The following is a 19,731-nucleotide window of genomic DNA, read 5'->3' as shown; positions in this document are numbered from 1 at the left end:
TCTTTTCCAGTGCCTGAGAGATAAAAGGGACCATGGAGATTGGACGGTAGTTGTATAAAACAGACATGTCTAAGGAAGGCTTTTTAAGCAAAAGAGTAACAGAGGCCAATTTCAGGCATGTGGGAACCGAACCAGCCAGCCGAACCAGCATTTGTTAAACAGGGAAAGTAAGGTGGGGCCAACTGACTCCATCAACAATTTAAAATTCCAGGGGTGAATTACGTTGTGAGGACAGAACAAAGTTTTGAGAGCGTTAATGCATAGTCGATATAAAAAAAAAACTGGATGAAGAGTAATTTCTTACTGCTAAATTCTGAAAAAAACAGAGGTGTTAATTATAGGAGCTAAAAAACTCTGCATGTTATAATCTAGAACACTGTCTAAGACTTGATGTTTGCTCTGTCAATTCTTTGTCATCTGTTAGGAATCTAGGTGTGCTATTTGATCGCAATCTTTCCTTAGAAAGCCACATTTCTAGCATTTATAAAACTGCATTTTTCCATCTCAAAAATATGTCTAAATTACGGCCTATGCTCTCAATGTCAAATGCGGAAATGTTACTACATGCATTTATGATCTCAAGGTTAGATTATTGTAATGCTTTATTGGGTGGTTGTTCTGCACGCTTAGTAAAAATATACAACTAGTCCAAAATGCAGCAGCAAGAGTTCTTACTAGAACCAGGAAGTATGACCATATTAGCCCGGTCCTGCCAACACTGCACTGGCTCCCTATCAAACATTGTATGGATTTTAAAATATTTCTTTTTTACTTATAAAACCCTGAAAGGTTTAGCACCTTACTATTTGAATGAGCTCCTTTTACATTATAATCCTATACGTCCGCTACGTTCTCAAAACTCAGGCAATTTGATAATACCTAGAATATCAAAATCAACTGCGGGCGGCAGATCCTTTTCCTATTTAGTGCCTAAACTCTGGAATAACCTACCTAACATTGTTCAGGAGGCAGACACACTCTTGCAGTTTAAATCTAGATTAAAGACTCATCTCTTTAACCTGTCTTACACATAACATACTAATATGCTTTTAATATCCAAATCCGTTAAATTATTTTTAGGCTGCATTAATTAGGTAAACCGGAACTGGGAACACTTCCCATAACACCCGATGTACTTGATACATCATTGGAAGAATGGCATCTACGCTAATATTAGTCTCTGTCTCTCTTATTCCGAGGTCAACCTTGCCACCAGATCCAGTCTATATCCAGATCAGAGGGTCACTGCAGTCACCCGGATCCAGTACATATCCAGACCAGATGGTGGACCAGCACCTAGAAAGGACCTCTACAGCCCTGAAAGACAGCAGAGACCAGGACAACTAAAAGCCCCAGAAACAGATTCCCTGTAAAGACCTTGTCTCAGAGGACTACCAGGACAAGACCACAGGAAACAGATGATTATTCTTCACAATCTGACTTTGCTGCAGCCTGGAATTGAACTACTGGTTTCGTCTGGTCAGAGGAGAACTGGCCCCCAAACTGAGCCTGGTTTCTCCCAAGGTTTTTTCCTCCATTCTGTCACCGATGGAGTTTTGGTTCCTTGCCGCTGTCGCCTCTGGCTTGCTTAGTTGGGGTCACTACATCTACACCGATATCGTTGACTTGATTGCAAATAAATGCACAGACACTATTTAAACTGAACATAGACGACATCACTGAATTCAATGATGAACTGTCTTTAACTATCATTTTGCATTATTGACACACTGTTTTCCTAATGAATGTTTTTCAGTTACTTTGACGCAATGTATTTTGTTTAAAGCGCTATATAAATAAAGGTGACTTAACTTGACTTGACTTGACTTGACTTGATTTGATCTTAATTTAAGGGGAAGTTGTGGCCTAATGGTTAGAGGGTTGGACTCCCAATCGAAGGGTTGTGGGTTCTAGTCTCGGGCCGGACGGAATTGTGGGTGGGGGGAGTGCATGTACAGTTCTCTCTCCACCTTCAATACCACGACTTAGGTGCCCTTGAGCAAGGCATCGAACCCCCAACTGCTCCCCGGGCGCCGCAGCATAAATGGCTGCCCACTGCTCCGGGTGTGTGCTCACAGTGTGTGTGTGTGTGTGTGCTCACTGCTCTGTGTGTGTGCATTTCGGATGGGTTAAATGCAGAGCACAAATTCTGAGTATGGGTCACCATACTTGGCTGAATGTCACTTCACTTTATTTATTTTCACTTAATTTAACAATCTTTTCAGAAAAGAAACTCAATAATCTTTCACATAATTCATTTGAGGAATTTGATATACAATTGACAGATGGATTTAAGAGAGCATTTATGACTGAAAACAAAATTTTTAGTTTATTATTATTGTTTAGAATCAGACTAGAGAAATATGCTGCTTTTGCAACCTTGGCCGCAGTCTGGTGGACAGAAGAGCAGACTTGGGGTGATTTCACACCTGCCTCATTTAGTTGGGTTGAATCGTACCAGAGTTCGTTTCTCCCTTTGGTGTGGTTTGATTGGGCAGGTGTGAAAGCAGCAATCGCACTCGGGTGCGCACCAAAGGTGGACCAAACAAGCGTACTGAGACCTGCTTGAAGAGGTGGTCTCGGTACACTTTCAAACGAACTCTGGAGCAGTTCGTTTGTGGTTAGAAAGTGATCCAACCTCGAACAGACCCAACTGCAAAAATAACTGATCATTTTTTGACTAAACCAGCTGCCGTAGTCAGCTGCGCTGTGCATTATGGGATGAGGAAATGTTTGTTGACCGTTTGCACTTTAGCATGGCAGCTCGTGGACAAACTTGGAGTAGTGAGGAGGTGCGGAGCCTCATAGAAATTTGGTCAGATGACCATGAGCATGTCAGAGTTAAGAAGAATTAATGCACGCCTCCGCTTGAAGTTACAAGTGATGCCCGCTCAACGTTTACAGTGCATTAGAACGTTGTTTTCAAGCCGCATCCGCGCTTCATTATAGAAATGTATTGTTTGCATATCGTGGTGTATACAAACAATGTAATAGATTATGGCCAGGGACAAAACCAGCCTGTGCAGTCGTCTCTCCATAGTTGTGTTGTCTCTTAGTTGTTTGCTGGCTTTTCCTCTTATGTTGGAATTTTCCCGCACGTAAATTCTGACCAATCAAAAAGCAGTTTAGGAAATATGTCATGGCCAATGAGTGATGTGGATGTTATCATGTGACTGAATTTTGGTTCATTTCAACTGGTTCGGACCAAAGCAATCAGTGTGGTGCGAAACGGAACCAAAAAAGCTGAAAAATGCTACAATGTATAATTGTTTACCCTTGGTTTGGACCAAATGAACCGAACTAGAGATGTGAAAGCACCCTTAAATACCTTCTGTGGAGACTGAAATCTATCCTTTTTCCTGCACGTCTGTCTTAAGAAACTTTCGGGAGTTAGACACCTTTCAAATTTAGGTTTTGGTTAAAATTTTTAAGAAGAGCAGTTTCATTTAAAATGTCCATCCATACATTATTTAGCATGTCCAAATGTTGGTCGAAATTCAGATCAGAAAGTGTAGTGTCCAAGGACAATTGTGAGCTCAGTTCATTAAAAAGCATGTTAAAATCCAGGTGAAACTGAAAGGAATAAGACAGAGACAACTTGACAACATCACACAGAGTATGTAGATGTGGCAGTGACAAAGAGAATAAAATAGGCTTATGGTCAGAGATCACTGCATCAGAAAGCTCAAGTTCAGAGACAGAAAGCCTATAAGTGAGCACTAGGTCCAAAGTGTGCCCTTGTATATGAGTGGGCTCATTTTTCCACTGTGTGAGGTTAAAAGATTCAATACGACTTAAAAGCTGCTTAGAAAGGGAACTGGATGGGCAACAAACATGAATATTAAAATCACCAACTAATATAAAACTGTCATAGTTTGTAGTAATATACCCCATTAACTCTTTAAGTTCCATAATAAAATCTTTAACCAAATGTGGAGGGTGATACAACAAAACTAACAGAATAGGACCGTTCCCTTCCAAGATTCAGTGATAAACATAAAATCATGCTGTCACGAAGCAATGCATGTCCCACTGGCTGGTGGAGGCTATAACTTTATCCTATGGAGGGCGCAGACTCGCTTCGCCCCAGGACTTAAAGCTCACTCCACGAGGGCAGTAGCTTCATTGCAAGCTTTTCTCAGTGGTTCTTCTATGGTTGATATCTGTGCTGTGGCAGGATGGTCCTCACCAAGCACTTTTGTCAAGTTTTACAGTCTGGATGTTAGGACGGCTCCTGGCTTCCGGGTTCTCTCCGCTTGAGCAGATGCTTTCCTTGGATTCCAGCTATCAGGTACGTCAGGCGTTATGATATAGGGTTCCCATACGGTGACGTCACCACAGCATCGAAGTGACCTATGAAAAAGGAACGTATGTAACCACAGTTCCCTGAATAGGGAACGAGATGCTGCGGTCCCGGCCGTTCCTTTCCTGATAGCATGTTTTTCCTTCAGTTCATGTAATCTGATCGAAATAGCGCGCAGCACCCAGGTATTCTATGCACATGAATGTGTGTGGCCAAGCGCTATTTGGCCAATAAAATTGTTGGGATGGTATAGGATTTCAGACATTCGTCACACCGAAAGGTGTTCCCATGCGGTGACATCACCACAGCATCTCGTTCCCTATTCAGCGAACTGTGGTTAAATACGTAACCGAGATGATATCATTAATACACAAAGGAAATGTAGAGTTAAAATGTCTATATCATTAATACACAAAGGAAATGTTGAGTTAAAATGTCTATTTTACTATACATGTTGAAATGTGGTAATTCAGTGGTGTATTGGTGTATTTTCGAGAGGAAAAATGTTCAGTGTCGTATGGAGTAAATGTATACACTGTTGCAGACTTTTTTCAGGGTTGACGGTATGGGTGCTGTTTAATTGGTGTGTTGTCACCAACGTCTATGTCATGCTGCAATATGTGTGTTTGGGACGGGACATCTGAAAACAACGAAACATGACTGTTATGGTCCGCGACCTTTTGTGCTGTACCTGTGGATTTTTTTTTGGTCTTTTCTCCGTTCTCACTCTCATGCTCTTAGGTACCACCTGCCTTGGATTCTATTGTCATTTAGAAACTGTTGTGAGTGTTTGAAATAACTTATACTGAATTTAATTACATATAAAAGTTGCTGAATTAAGAAGAATACGATGGGGAAATCTAGGAAAAAGAAAAAAAGAGGAGGTTGGATCAGAAACAAGATCTAGAATTGATGAATCAGAGATTGAAGATGGAAATGATGAGATGGGTTGGACAGTGGAAAGTGGAAGGAGGGAGAATAAAAAGTGTTGAAAATGCTAATAATATGAGGAAGAAAGATAATGAAGAAGATTCAGTAGATACAGATGAGGATAGCGAAAGGGAAGTAACAAGTGGAAGGAGAGAGGAAATAAAAATTATTGTAAGATTTAAAGAGGGACAAGGAGTAAAAGGGGTAAGCCCAATTGATTTAACAAATGAGTTGAGGAAACAATCAGGAGAGATTAGAGATGCAAGAGTACTTCAGCATGGAGCATTGTTGTTCACGCATCGTCTCTGGAACCCAAAGAAACAGGAGATAACGGATCAAATGGTGGCAAGCCATCTCCGTTTCAACATTAATTCCGCCAATACATACGTCTGCATCTCCCAAGCTAAAAGAAGCCACTGCCACATCACTAGGGCTGAGAACACCGGCATTTTCATCCGTCACAACTCCTGACGTCAGAAGGACATTTAGCTCAACTAATTTATTTATTATTTGACTCTTTATATCAGCTTAAAAAAAAAAACACTAATTTAACTGTGTCCACTAGTGCAGAAGGGTTGCAGAAGGGTTTGTGAGTAAGTCAGACTCTGTTTGTATTTCGCGGGCAGGCAGGATTATGCAAATTTGTTACCCAGTGACATATAAACAGGCAAAATATTCCAAAAATATGACAACTCGTTATCTTTTTTTCATCAACAACTTTGCAGATAAAAAAAAAAAAATTCATAACTACTTATAATGCTGCTAATATTGAGGCTGCAGTAGGGAAACTTGGCTGAGTATTGCTAAATTAGTTAGCTATACATTGTACATAATATATACATTGTACATAATTTATACATGCACAGCACATGCCCTAGTATGGAATAATATTCCGGACATTATTCAAAAGGAATTGCAAATTGTATTTAACATTTAAAATGGAAATGCAAAGTCCATTTGCAATTGTGTTTCCCATATCTTACGAGCTATGAGCCTGTCATATTTAAATAGCAATATTAATTACTCCATTTGCTTTTTCACTCTCTCTGCACTTTGCATGTAAACTGCCAAAACTCAAATGGAAAGGCAATTCCTTTTGCATTTGAATTTCCAACGTCTACACGGAAACCTATCAATCAAGTAACAGGGGTGGGGCCATTTTATTGGGAGTGTTTGCAATGGGAAGTGATGTCACTTACAGTCTACAGTAATAAGTCCCACAGAGGAGATGGAGGGATATAAAACCAGAGCGACGACAGTGACGAACGAGAGAGGACCAGGCCTGGACTTTATTTTGTGTTTACTTTTTATTTGTGCGCAACAGTCGTCCGCGAGGGGCTGTTGTGCTGTTTTGTATTTATTTTGTCATTAAAGTTTCAGTTGATTGTTCGCCGGTTCCCGCCTCCTTCTTCCCGATGATTACGAAGGTTTTATCGTTACAATGATATTTTAATTATATGACCAGCACCTTTATATATCGTTAATAATATAGTTCAAACGGTGAAATTGACCTCATAATCAGAATGATATCTTGTGAAAATGCCTTCATTCCTTTAAGTAGCTTAGATGTAACTACTCATGTGCATCTCTACAGGCAATGTTGTAAATATGCAAATCAGTCCCCACCCCCATTCAACTGCTGCAGCCCCCCCACCCCACGGTCTCCATGCTGATGGGAAAAGTTACATTTATGTGATGCTGGGAAACAAAGGCTGGGTTTTTGAAACTGTAAATGGTTCACTGGAACTTGAAAGAAAAATACTGTTGACTGATGAATTTGCCCATGGATAATGATAAAGAATAAAAAATATATATTTGAAAATATTACATGTAAAGATGTCTTTTTATCATGGTATACTGACTGAGAATACCAACATCAGGTTTCTGAATTCATTAGGACTACAATGAGTTTTTATGCTGAATATAAGTTTTACAAGAAGGAAATAATTTTGGAACTACAACAGTGGCAAGACAGAGCAAGTGAAGAAAAGCAGAGGGAAGAGGAGAAATAACAGCAAGGATACTGGAGTAAAGAACAAATATTAATAATAATGATAATTATAATAATAATAATGAGCTATTTAATGGCTTTTTTTGAGCTAATCAGATCTGCTTTATTGTCAATTCTTCCACATGTACAGTACATACATACAGAGAATTGAAATTGCGTTACTCTCAGACCCTTGGGGCATACAGATAACAATAACAGTAGAACATTAAATACAGATAATAAAATATAAAGTACAACTATACGAGTATACAAATAGGTAATGTAAAAAGAAAGATAAGTAAAGCACCACAAGGCACATGGCAGACAGAATGCAACCCAGTGAAGTAAACAGTGTAGATATCATGATTATAGTGAAGAAGAGCTTATTGAGTCTGATTAAAGTATCAAAAATCTCAAAGAGCAGTTCTTTATTTAAACTGACAGAAGAGGTAGTTGAATGAGGTCAGTTAACTGCATTGGCAGACTGCAGCATTGGTCTGCTCACTACATCCTTCTCTATGGAACTGACGTCATTCCACTACCACATCAGTCAGTTAATAAAATAACTGCTCTTGAGGCCTTTTGTCACTTTTATCAGACTTAATAAGCTTTTGTTTTTGCACTAAAAATTATTTTATCTGCACTGTTTTTCACTTCATTGATTTGCACTCTATCTGCCATTTGCCTTGCGCTGCTTTATTTAAGTTTATTTTCAATTTTATTATATGTCTTTTTTTTTTTTTTTTACATTCCCTTATTGTATTGTTGTATCTACATTTTATATTTGATCTAGATTTTTAGGCTTTAATGTTAATGTTATCTGTATGCACCGGGGGTCTAAGAGTAATGCAATTTCGATTCTCTGTATGTATGTACTGTACATGTGGAAGAATTGACAATAAAGCAGACTTGAACTTGAACTTGAGAAGTAAACAAAAAAAAAATAATAATTATATATTATTTGTAGGATTAAAAATTTATATATTTTTTACAATTACTCTTTCAATTTGGGGGTCATAATGAACCCAAAGCCAGAGATTTGAAAACAGGAAATGAGGGACAACTGAGGCTTAATCTAATTTAGAAAAGGAAATCATAAAGGGATGGAAAGGTAATTGCCTGATTTCCAGGTATTCCCACTTGGCACCACCTGCTCTTTTAAAGCAACACCCCATAAGTTAACAGGGTGTGAGGCTCAGAAGAGAGCGTGATGCGGTTCTCTCCGATTGTTTCCCTATACTTGCTACTTGACTGTTTATCTTCAGTTTCAGTCCTCAGATTAGGCACATGTCAGCTCCAGAGGCAGTTCAAGCTGAATGGAGTGTACCTGGATGGAGATGTTATAATTGGAGGCCTATTTGAAGTTCACTTTTTCACAGTGTTCCCAGAGCTGAGCTTCAGAAGAGAACCAGAAGAACCATACTGTGAAATGTGAGTCAGATTAACTGCATTACTAAACAGAGAAAGATTAAATATTAATTATAATTAATATCTAATAAATATGGATGTTATGATGTATTTTTCCTCTTTTACCTCAGTTAATTTGTTTGAATGATGTGATGACAGCTGCAATGCCATCTTTACACAATTTGTATTGAAACCAATGTGTGTGTGTGTGTGTGTGTGTGTGTGTGTGTGTGTGTGTGTGTGTGTATATATATATATATATATATATATATATATATATATATATATATATATATATATATATATATATATAAGCTGTATACACTGTGTATATAACTCATGTAAACTCTTAATGTGTTTGCTACGTTGTATTTATTCATCTCTTTTTATAACACAAATGTATTTATCTATTTTCTTATTTACTTACTTATTTCCTTAGATTTAATATGGAAAGCTTCCAGCATGCACAGACCATGGCTTTTGCAATAAATGAGATCAATAAGAATCCCAATCTGCTGCCCAATATCACTCTTGGTTACCACCTTTATGACAATTGTGTGATGCTAGGAATGGCGTTCCGAGCTGCTATATCCCTTGTTAGTGGGAGAGAAAGGTCATCCTCTAACCTTAATTGTACTGGCCCTCCTCCCGTGATTGGGATTGTAGGGGATCCAAGTTCAACTCCATCCATTGCAATTTCCAGTGTTCTGGGGCTATTTCGAGTACCTATAGTAAGATGGGATAAATAAATAAAAAATACACGATATGCATATTTTTGTTATATATCCTCATATATATATCTGTTTGGGTATGACAACATTAAAAAAGAACTAACATTTTTTATTAGTAGTAGTAGTAGAAGTAGTAGTATTTATTATTTATTTATTTTTATTTTATTAATTTTTTTTGACTGTTGTGTTATTTCTCTTTCTCATGCCCTCTCCCTCTTCCCCAATTAGGTCAGTCACTATGCCACCTGCTCATGTTTAAGTGACAGGAAAAAGTACCCCTCTTTCTTCAGAACAATCCCCAGTGATGCCTTCCAGGTGCGGGCTATGGTTCAGATCTTGAAGCATTTTGGATGGACCTGGGTTGGTCTCCTCTACAGTGATGATGACTATGGTATCTATGCTGCTCAGTCTTTTCATCAGGAAATGCAGATATCTGGGCTTTGTGTTGCTTTTTCTGAAATTCTGCCCTATGATAACAACCCCAGAAACATTCAGCATATAACAGGAGTGATTCAGGCATCCACAGCTAGAGTGGTTGTTGTTTTTTCTCCTTCGTCCCTAGTAATATCTTTGATGGAAGAAGTGGTGTTGCAGAACATGACAGGCAAACAGTGGATTGCAAGTGAATCTTGGGCCACTTCACCTGTGTTTCACACTTCACGCTTCCTGCCTTTCCTTGGGGGCACACTGGGCATTGCTATCAGGCGTGGGGAGATTAAGGGTCTTCATGACTTTCTTTTACATCTGCGGCCCACCAATCATCCAAGAGATAATATGTTGAGGATCTTCTGGGAGAATATGTTTGGCTGCAGATTTGAGACTGGGAATAAAGAGATAGATGGAGAGCATGTGAAAACAGTGTGTACAGGACAGGAAGATCTGAGTACAAAAAACACATCATACACTGATGTTTCAGAGTTGAGAGCAGCTTATAATGTCTATAAGGCAGTTTATGCACTGGCACATGCACTTCATAATCTGTTGCAGTGTGTGGAGGGCAGAGGACCATTCAGTGGGAACAAATGTGCCAACATAACTAATCTAAAACCATGGCAGGTAAGATCCACAATTATAGTGCAGATTACCCCCATGCATTTAAAAAGTTGAAGGTGTAAAAGCAAAATATGTTATGTATATTAATTTAAGATAAACACTCAACACGTGTTCTTTCTACAAACTGTACAGCTGGTTCACTATCTACAAAAAGTAAACTTCACCACAGACTTTGGGGATCATGTGTCATTTGATAAGAATGGAGATGCTCTGGCCATCTATGACGTGATGAACTGGCAGCCGAAATCTGATGGAGCTATAAAGATCTACACAGTCGGTGTAGTAAATGAAGAGTTGGAAACAGGGATGGTGCTCACACTGGATGAGGACGCAATATACTGGAACTTTGAAACAAAAAAAAGTAGCACTGCCTATTAATCTATTTCTCTCTTTCTCTCTCGTCTTTATTTTTTGCTTAAAGTCTAAACGAGAGTCTAAAATGAGAGTAAATGAATGCAAAAGGAAAAGCTAGTCATTGTTTAATCGATGACAAACAGAAGACTGATAACACATGATGTCTATTGTAGCCTCCACGGTCCGTGTGCAGTGAGAGCTGTCCTCCAGGAACCAGACCAGCCACAAGAAAGGGTCTTCCTCTCTGCTGTTTTGATTGCCTGCCATGCAGAGATGGGGAGATTTCTAATGCAACAGGTGAGCAGATAATTACTGAGCTGAAAAAAAAGGGACTTAAAAGGAATTTAATTTATTTTCTGATTCCCAGATGCTATTGAGTGCATGGTTTGTCCAGTTGAGTTCTGGTCCAGTCCAAATAAGGATCAATGTGTCCCTAAAGAAGTGGAGTTTCTATCCTATGAGGATCCTTTGGGCATCTCTTTGACTACTGCTTCCCTGCTTGGCACCTGTTCCTGTGCTCTTGTGATGGTCATTCTTGTGCATCACCGCAACACTCCCATAGTGCGTGCCAACAATTCAGAGCTCAGCTTCCTGCTGCTTTTGTCACTCAAACTGTGTTTTCTGTGTGTGCTGCTGTTCATTGGCCAGCCACAGTTATGGACATGTCAGTTAAGACATGCTGTGTTTGGCATAAGCTTTGTCCTGTGTATCTCCAGCATCCTAGTCAAGACTATGGTGGTAATAGCTGTGTTCAAGTCTTCTTATCCAGAGGGGAAGGATGCAATAAGATGGTTTGGAGCTGCTCCACAAAGATGTACTGTTCTGGTCCTAACTGCCATACAGGTTGTGATATGTGCAATCTGGCTATCAACTGCTTCTCCAACACCCCATAAAAATAACCTGTATATCCGGTCTATTATAGTCTATGAATGTGCTATTGGCTCAGTGGCTGGTTTTTCTATGCTGCTAGGATACATTGGACTTTTAGCAACAGTAAGCTTCCTCTTAGCCTTCCTGGCAAGAAATCTTCCAGATAATTTTAATGAAGCAAAGTTCATCACTTTTAGCATGTTAATATTCTGTGCTGTGTGGATTGCATTTGTTCCAGCATATGTAAGCTCACCAGGGAAATATGCAGTGGCTGTGGAGATTTTTGCCATTTTAGCTTCAAGTTTTGGTTTACTGGTGGCCATATTTGCCCCGAAGTGTTACATCATCCTTTTACATCCAGAGAGAAACACTAAAAAAGCAATCATGGGAAGACAAACAAAATAAATTGTTTTAAATTTAAAATTGTGAACTTTTATTTAAAACTAAATAAATTTTATTGTTTTGGGTATATTATTTTTATTAACACATTATATTGCCATCCTTACTGAAAATGTAATATACTAAAATGTATTTAGATATGTTTACTTCATGCTAAATATACTTTGTACATTTACATATTTGTGTACTTAATAAATAAACACTGCATTTATACATTTAGTCTGCTAAATTCGAACAAATAATATATTTTTTTCTCAATGCACTTTAATTGTGTGTAAGTAGTGCTGAAGTACAATTAAAGATGTACTGAAATATTTATTATTGTGCTAACGCAGAACTATTGCAAGTATACTTCAGGGGTCTGCGTGATTTTGATAAGACATGTTCCTAGATCAACATATTTTGTTGATCTTGGATCAACATTACTTGCCAAAAATACAGACTAAACCAAATCCCTACCCCTAAATCTAATCTTACCCATTATTTTTATAAAATAAGAGGGAAATGATAGCAGATTAACAAAGATGTAGCTGCAACTAACCCTGATTTTAAGCCTAAAACTGACATTTCAAAGTTGCTCCACTGACTCCAAGTCTTGGTCCATTGGTTCGCCTCCACCTGACGCTACTGCTCTGGCTTAGGAGCGCGGCTTGACAACCAGACCCGATATGATGAGGTCATTAATTCGGGTGTATTGCTCCATATCCGCCAGTCGGTTTTCCAGGGTAATTATTTTTTGTTTTTTTTCTTCGTTTTGTTTTTTTAATTCTTTCACTTCAAGCATCAATTCCATTATGGTCGTTTGTTGCATTGACATTTTTTGCATCTCAGCTGTCAAGGTGTTCAGAGAGATTTTTATGTTTTCCAATTCCTCCTCCATTATTGCGCTATTAGTTTTCCTCGGCATATCTCATCGGGGGTATTGTACCCGGGACGACAGCCATTGAGCATAATCATAGTCTGGCTGCCAGTACCTTTTTGGACATTAGGTTCAAAAACATTTTGTTTTGTGATAAAGGAAATGTGGAAGTCATTAAATCACGGGCTAATCAGTGAGATGCAAGCCCTGGGCCGACAGGCAACAACCAGTGAACCCTCTGCATCAACCAGCATGGGAATATTCTTGACAGTGCCACCAGAGTCACCTGCTGCAAACACTGAAAGGATAGGTGTCGACTGTTCTACATGCAAGGGAGGACTATGGCAGGAGTTTGACACACGTATATTAGCTTTTCAGGGAAACCGCACAGCCACCACAGATGCACACATTGAAATGCGCAGATACATGGAAGAAAAGGTGATCCCAGGAAATGAAGACCCTTTGCTATGGTGGAAAAGAAATGATAACACATTTTCACTGCTCAGCAAACTGGCAAAAAATATACCTTGGAATTGTCACAACCTCCGTCCCAGCAGAGAGGCTTTTTTCTAAGGCAGGAGAGATAATTAGGCGAAATAGGCTGAAACGAAAAAATATTAACATGTTGCTTTGGTTAAATTCTAATCTACAGTTGAAAGATTAGGCAATCTTTATCAACAGTTGCAGTGACCTTACAGTATCTTTCTGAGCATTGCTAAAAATTACAAAAATGTAGGAAGATAAGGAAAACATGGTCTGTTTAAAATGAAGAAATAAGTAAAAATATGAACAGTTTATGTTGTTGGTATTTTTGTTGATTTAATTAAGATTTAAGTTACTTAATCAATAATTTTTGTAAGAAGGTTGTTTAAACATCTTATTTGTTAAATTTGCTTTTCTAATAAATGAGTTATAAATGGCCAGAATGTGTATGTCATTTTAAAATTCTAAGCATTATCGGTATCGGTAAAATGCTAACAAAAAGTATCGGTATCGTATCACATGGAAAAAATGTGGTATCGCCCATCCCTAATGGGTAATCCAAAAATCATAATCCAAAAACAGGCACACGTCATTACACAAAATCAATCCGGAAACAAGAAACTAGAAAACACAAGGGAACACGAGAAAACCGAGTAATGGAAAACAACGGGTGACTCCATAGCTGTGTCCCAAAGTGAAGTGCATGGACTCCGAAGTGCACATTTGAAGTGTGAATGCGTCACAGCAGCGCGACGAAGGGTGTCCCAAAGTGAAGTGCGTGGACTCCGAAGTGCGGATGTGCAGTGTGATTGCGTCACAGCGCCACAACGTAAACTGTCCCAAAGTCAGAATGCGCACTTGGAAGTGCGCATTTGAAGTGCGAATGCGTCACCTCGGCGCGACGAAGGCTGACGAATTTCGAAAGCGACTTCAAATGCACCCTTCAATTCCCATGAAAACGAAGTGTACATCTGATGGACACTTCGCACCCTACCATATCCCAGAATCACTTGCATGCACAACGACGGTGTTTATATTCAAATAACAAGGCAGGTGAGAGTTCTGTGGGGGACTTCACATTGAAATGTAAGTATTGTTTTCATTTACCCAAATATCTAGCCAACGTGTTAAAAGCCAGTGTATTTTTTTTTTTTTTTTTTACATAAAGCCCACAAACAATAAGACAGTCAAGTCAAGATTATATATAGTATAAGGCAATTGTGTTTCCCTTTGTTGTGTTTTTGAAGTGCTGTCATGCAAGAGATGTCTACAAATGTTTTAACCAAACTTTAGCACTTCAGTATTTTGTATGCATGGCCTGCTGTGTCATATTTTCTAATGTTAATATCTCTTTGTTTTTGTTTTTTTTTGTTTGTTTTTTTACAAGTGTTTCCATTTTCTCATTTTAGTTCTATTCTGGAGAAAGTGAGCCTGCTGGGGAAAGACTTAATACAAAGTTAATAGACCATTTTTTGCTGAAATTCATTGTGCTGTTGTTGTTAACAGGCATCCTTTATTTGCTAAGTGTCCTGGGACAGGTGAGGGAGCAAGTGGAGCTGCTCAAACTTGATAGAGAGAGAGAGAGTAAGAGAGAGGGAGGAGCACAAGCTTTCTCTTCTTGAGAGAATACTTAAAAAAAATATATTCTTCATTAGTCAAGAGAAAACAGTGGGGGAAAAATGGGTACATTACAGTTTTTCAGTATCTTTTTTAAATATCATATTGTTGATGAAACAACCTAATTTCTGTAGTTTTATTTTTGTGGAGCAAGTTGTATACATTATTAATTTTTTTGTGTGTAATTTGTTTGTAAATAAGTACATTTTGTATATATATATATATATATATATATATATATATATATATATATATATATATATATATATATTTTTTTTTTTTTTTTTTTTTTTTTTTTTTTTTTTTTTTTTTTTTGCATATTCACGTGTAAATAAAAGTACCTACGTATGTTGTTAATTTGTTAATGCAGCTTATACATTTTTTCTCAAAACATTATTTTATTTTTTCATCCTGTAAATATTTTTTTTACACATTAATACAAATTGCTCTATAATTGAAAGTACTTTTTACAGCATAATTTAGGTTTAAAATCAGAAAAACAACATCAGTTTGAGCCCAGCGCTGCTTCCATGTGTTCTGAGGTCTTCAGGAGGTGAATCTCTTGGTGAAGCAGGGACTTGGAGGAAAATGCATTGACAGTGGAATGAGGCACATGTCAAACACTCTGGAGACCATCTTTATGATGTACCACTGGCAGCAGATATAAGAGAAACACCAGGGTCTGGATTGTGGACCCCTTCATTGTTGGCCTTCACTTCTCAGAAGTTCCAGCACCATTGTCAGGGCCAAAACCATTAAACACCTGTCCAACTGTCCGACACAGACGAGGACACAGAGGATTCAGTGATAAGGTAGTTTAATGTGAATCAGAGGTTTCAGACACAGGTGAATCTTGACACGTGGATAGAACGGTGACAACACAACTTAGATGAAGACGATGGGGACAGGAAGACTGACGAGGATGAAGAGGGTTCAAGAGTTCAGGTAGGTTTAATAATGGCGTTCGGGCAAGTGAGGAGATCGGTGCAAGACCAGACGATGAGTGATGGTGACTGATGGCTTTATATGTGGTTCTGTTGATGATGCACAGGAGTTCAGAATTCGGGTGATTGGGGACGAGTGGGTGTGGTGTAAGTGTCCGATTCCGTGAGTGTAGAAGGTGTGGCTGTGACAGTACCCCCTCCTCCACGGGCGGCTCCTGATGGCTGGGATCTTGTGCGACGACGGGGTCTACCTCGGCCACGGGGAGCGGGGCGGTCTGGATGGTCTTGATGAAAGTCAGTGAGAGGTCAGTGGGGTCCAGGATGTCGTTACGATTAACCCAGCAACGCTCCTCCGGGCCGTAGTTTTCCCAGTCCACAAGGTACTCCAGTTGAGGACCCCGTCGTCAAGAGTCGAGGATAGCTCTCACCCGGAAGATGTCGTTGTCGTCTTCGATGGCCGGAGGAGGAGGTATGGCATCATCACCAGGTTCTGTGGATGGAGGAGACAAAGGTTCAGTGAAGGGTTTGAGGAGTGAGACATGGAATGAAGGTGAGATACGGTACTGTGCAGGGAGTTGGAGTCTATAGGTCACTTCGTTCAGTTGCCGTTCAATAGTGAATGGTCCGATGTATCGGGGACTCAGCTTACGGCAGGGCAGTCGGAGGCGGATGTCCCTCGTCGAGAGCCAGACTTGTTGTCCAGGTTGGTATTGCGGCGTGGGTCCTCGACGAGCGTCCGCTTGCTCCTTATGCCTCCGCACTGCCCGCTGGAGATGCACGTGAGCCGAGTCCCAGACCCTCTCGCTCTGTCGGAACCAGTGATCTACCGCTGGGACCTGCGAGGGCTCACCTGACCATGGGAAGAGCGGAGGTTGGTATCCAAGGACACATTGGAAGGGGGTGAGCCCGGTGGTAGATTGCTGGAGGGAGTTCTGAGCGTATTCGGCCCAGGGTAGGTACTGGCTCCAACAGTCCTGGTTACGGTGGCAGTAAATCCTCAGGAACCCCCCCAGCTCCTGAATCTTACGCTCCGTCTGGCCGTTGGTCTGAGGATGGTATCCCAAGGAGAGACTGACGGACACCCCTAGAAGACGGAAGAAAGCTGACCAGACTCTAGAGATGAATTGGGGGCCTCTGTCGGAGACGATATCTTCTGGGATGCCAAAGTGATGGAAGACGTTGTGGAATAGTGCCTCTGCCGCTTCGAACGCAGTGGGGATTCCTTTGAGATGGATGAGTTTACATGATTTTGAAAACCTGTCGACCACTACCAGTACACAGGTGTAGCCTTGAGAGAGAGGGAGGTTAGTCATGAAATCAATGCCGATATGGGTCCATGGACGTTCAGGGTTGGGCAGAGGCACCAGTTTACCTTCCGGGAGTCTTCTAGGGGTGTCTGCTATGGCGCAGACGGAGCATCCTTTGAGGTAGCGGACCGTATCCAGAGCCATCGATGGCCACCAGTAACGCTGTTGTAGGAGCGAGAGGGTCCGCCTCCTGCCTGGGTGTCCAGAGCCCGGAGAGGTGTGAGCTAAGTCCAGGAGGGTTATCCGATGTTGAGGGGGGACGAAGAGTTTCCCTTCTGGACCTCCCGGCGGAGCAGGGTGTTGAAGGTTTTCCTGTGCAATCAGATGATCAATACTCCACTGGATAGGACTAACTATCATGGCTGGAGGGAGGATTGGTTCTGGAGATTCGGGTTCGGGATCTGCTTGATGAAGACGGGAGAGGGCGTCGGCTCTATTGTTCTGGGAGCCAGGGCGATAGGTGACCTTGAAGTTGAATCTCGTGAAGAACAAGGCCCATCTAGCTTGGCGATGATTCAGTCTTTTGGCTTCACGGAGGTATTCCAGGTTCCGGTGGTCGGTTACCACCTCGAAAGGGAACTGGGCTCCCTCCAGCCAGTGACGCCATTCTTCCAGAGCCAGCTTAATGGCCAGTAGTTCACGGTTACCGATGTCATAATTCTGCTCCGCCGGGGATAGCTTCTTCGAGAAGAAGGCACATGGATGGAGTCGTGGTGGATTCCACTGCCGCTGGGAGAGGACTGCTCCGACCCCGGTGGATGAGGCGTCCACTTCCACGATGAACTGGTGGCTGGGATCAGGGTGGATGAGGATTGGAGCGGTCTTGAAGGCTTGTTTGAGCAGGTGGAAAGCTTCAGTGGCCTCGGGGTTCCAGGACAGAGACTTGGGCCGGTTCCGGAGGAGAGAAGTTAGAGGGGAGCTGAGTAAACTGTAGTCCTTGAGGAATCTTCGATAAAAGTTGGCAAAGCCCAGGAAGCGTTGAAGTTCTTTTATGGAGCCGGGTTGAGGCCAGTGTGTTATGGCGTCCACCTTCCCCTGGTCCATCTTCACGCCACATGGGTCGATGATGTATACTAGGAACTGGACTGAGGGCGTATGGAACTCACATTTTTCGGATTTGAGGTAAAGGTGGTGTTCCCGGAGTTTTCGGAGTACGAGGATGACATGATGGATATGTTCTTGCTTGGATGTGGAGTAGATGAGGATGTTGTCGATGTAGACAATTACGAACTTGTTAAGGTAATCTCTGAAGACTTAATTCATGTAGTTTTGGAAGACGGATGGACTGTTGGATAACCCATGGGACCAGGGGAAGAGGATAACTGAATTTGACGGTTTGTGAATTGAGGTGGCGATAATCGATGCACGGCCTCAAGCCTCCGTCCTTCTTGGCCATGAAGAAGAAGCTGGAAGCGACAGGGGAAGTAGATGGTCGGATGAACTCCTGAGCGAGGGCTTCCTGTATATACTCCTCCATGGCCTTCTGCTCCGGGATGGACAGGGGATAGATTCGTCCTTTAGGAAGGGTTGCTCCAGGCAGGAGGTCAATGGCGCAGTCCCATGGCCTATGAGGTGGTAGCTTCGTTGCCAACCGCTTACTGAACACATCCTGGAACGCCCAATATTCAGGAGGGATGATATGATCCATCTTCGTGTCGGGGCTCTCCACTGATGTGGACTGGACCGGTAGGAAATTTCCTTAAGGGACGACTGACCTTGGGGATTTTAGCTGGAGGAGTGATGCAGGTATGATGGCAGGACATTCCCCATTTCAGGATCTCGCCAGTGGGCCAATGGATGTGAGGTTGGTGAAAAAAAAAAAAAAAAAAAAAAAAAAACTAAAAAAAAAAAAACCTTGATTATTCTGGTTAGTCACATTGTACTGCTATTATTTTGAACAATACTGTATATAGTGGCAACTATGTCTTTATTCAACAGTGATAGTCTCTCTCTCTCTCCTCTCTCTCTCTCTCTCTCTCACACACACTCACAGACATGCACACACTTTGAATTGTGGGGACTTCTGTTACATTTACATTGACCAAATGATGTTTTCTATCACATAACCCTGAACTTATCCCATAGAGAAAACTTGTTTTCATTGTTACATTTTCAGATAAACATCATTTACTATTTTTAATCATCTGCAGGATGGTCCCCACAATGTAAAAAAAAAAAGTTTTTTTTTTTTCTTTTTCTTTTTCTTTTTTTTTTTTTAAAGAGAGAGAGAGAGAGAGCATTCTGTATGATTTATAAATAGGACCAAAAATTGTCCCCTCAATGTGAATAGTGATATATATATATATATATATATATATATATATATATATATATATATATATATATATATATATATATAGTTAATTATCTATAATGTTTGCCATGTTTGGTAGAGGTGGAGGCTTACAAAAAAAAATGACATCATTATTTACAATGAGGCCAGTGGCACCGCCTGCACAAAAAAAAAAAAAAGGGAACAAAAGT

The 19,731-nt window shown here is 40.5% G+C and overlaps 1 protein-coding gene across 1 annotated transcript; it reads left to right on the top strand.

The window, feature by feature from the left end:
- The first annotated feature begins 8,365 nt into the window (after window positions 1–8,365).
- LOC113118517 (extracellular calcium-sensing receptor-like) lies at window positions 8,366–12,043 on the top strand. The gene is made up of 6 exons (XM_026287760.1): window positions 8,366–8,654; window positions 9,070–9,361; window positions 9,590–10,417; window positions 10,547–10,783; window positions 10,942–11,065; window positions 11,136–12,043. The coding sequence occupies exons 1-6, from the start codon at window positions 8,434–8,436 to the stop codon at window positions 12,041–12,043; spliced, it is 2,610 nt and encodes an 869-aa protein (XP_026143545.1). The 5' UTR covers window positions 8,366–8,433.
- The last annotated feature ends 7,688 nt before the right edge of the window (window positions 12,044–19,731 follow it).

The sequence above is a fragment of the Carassius auratus genome, chromosome 18 (assembly GCF_003368295.1).
Source record: "Carassius auratus strain Wakin chromosome 18, ASM336829v1, whole genome shotgun sequence".
NCBI lineage: Eukaryota > Metazoa > Chordata > Actinopteri > Cypriniformes > Cyprinidae > Carassius > Carassius auratus.
The sequence above is the reverse complement of the archived record's forward strand: the minus strand, read 5'-3'. Positions and strand labels throughout refer to the sequence as shown.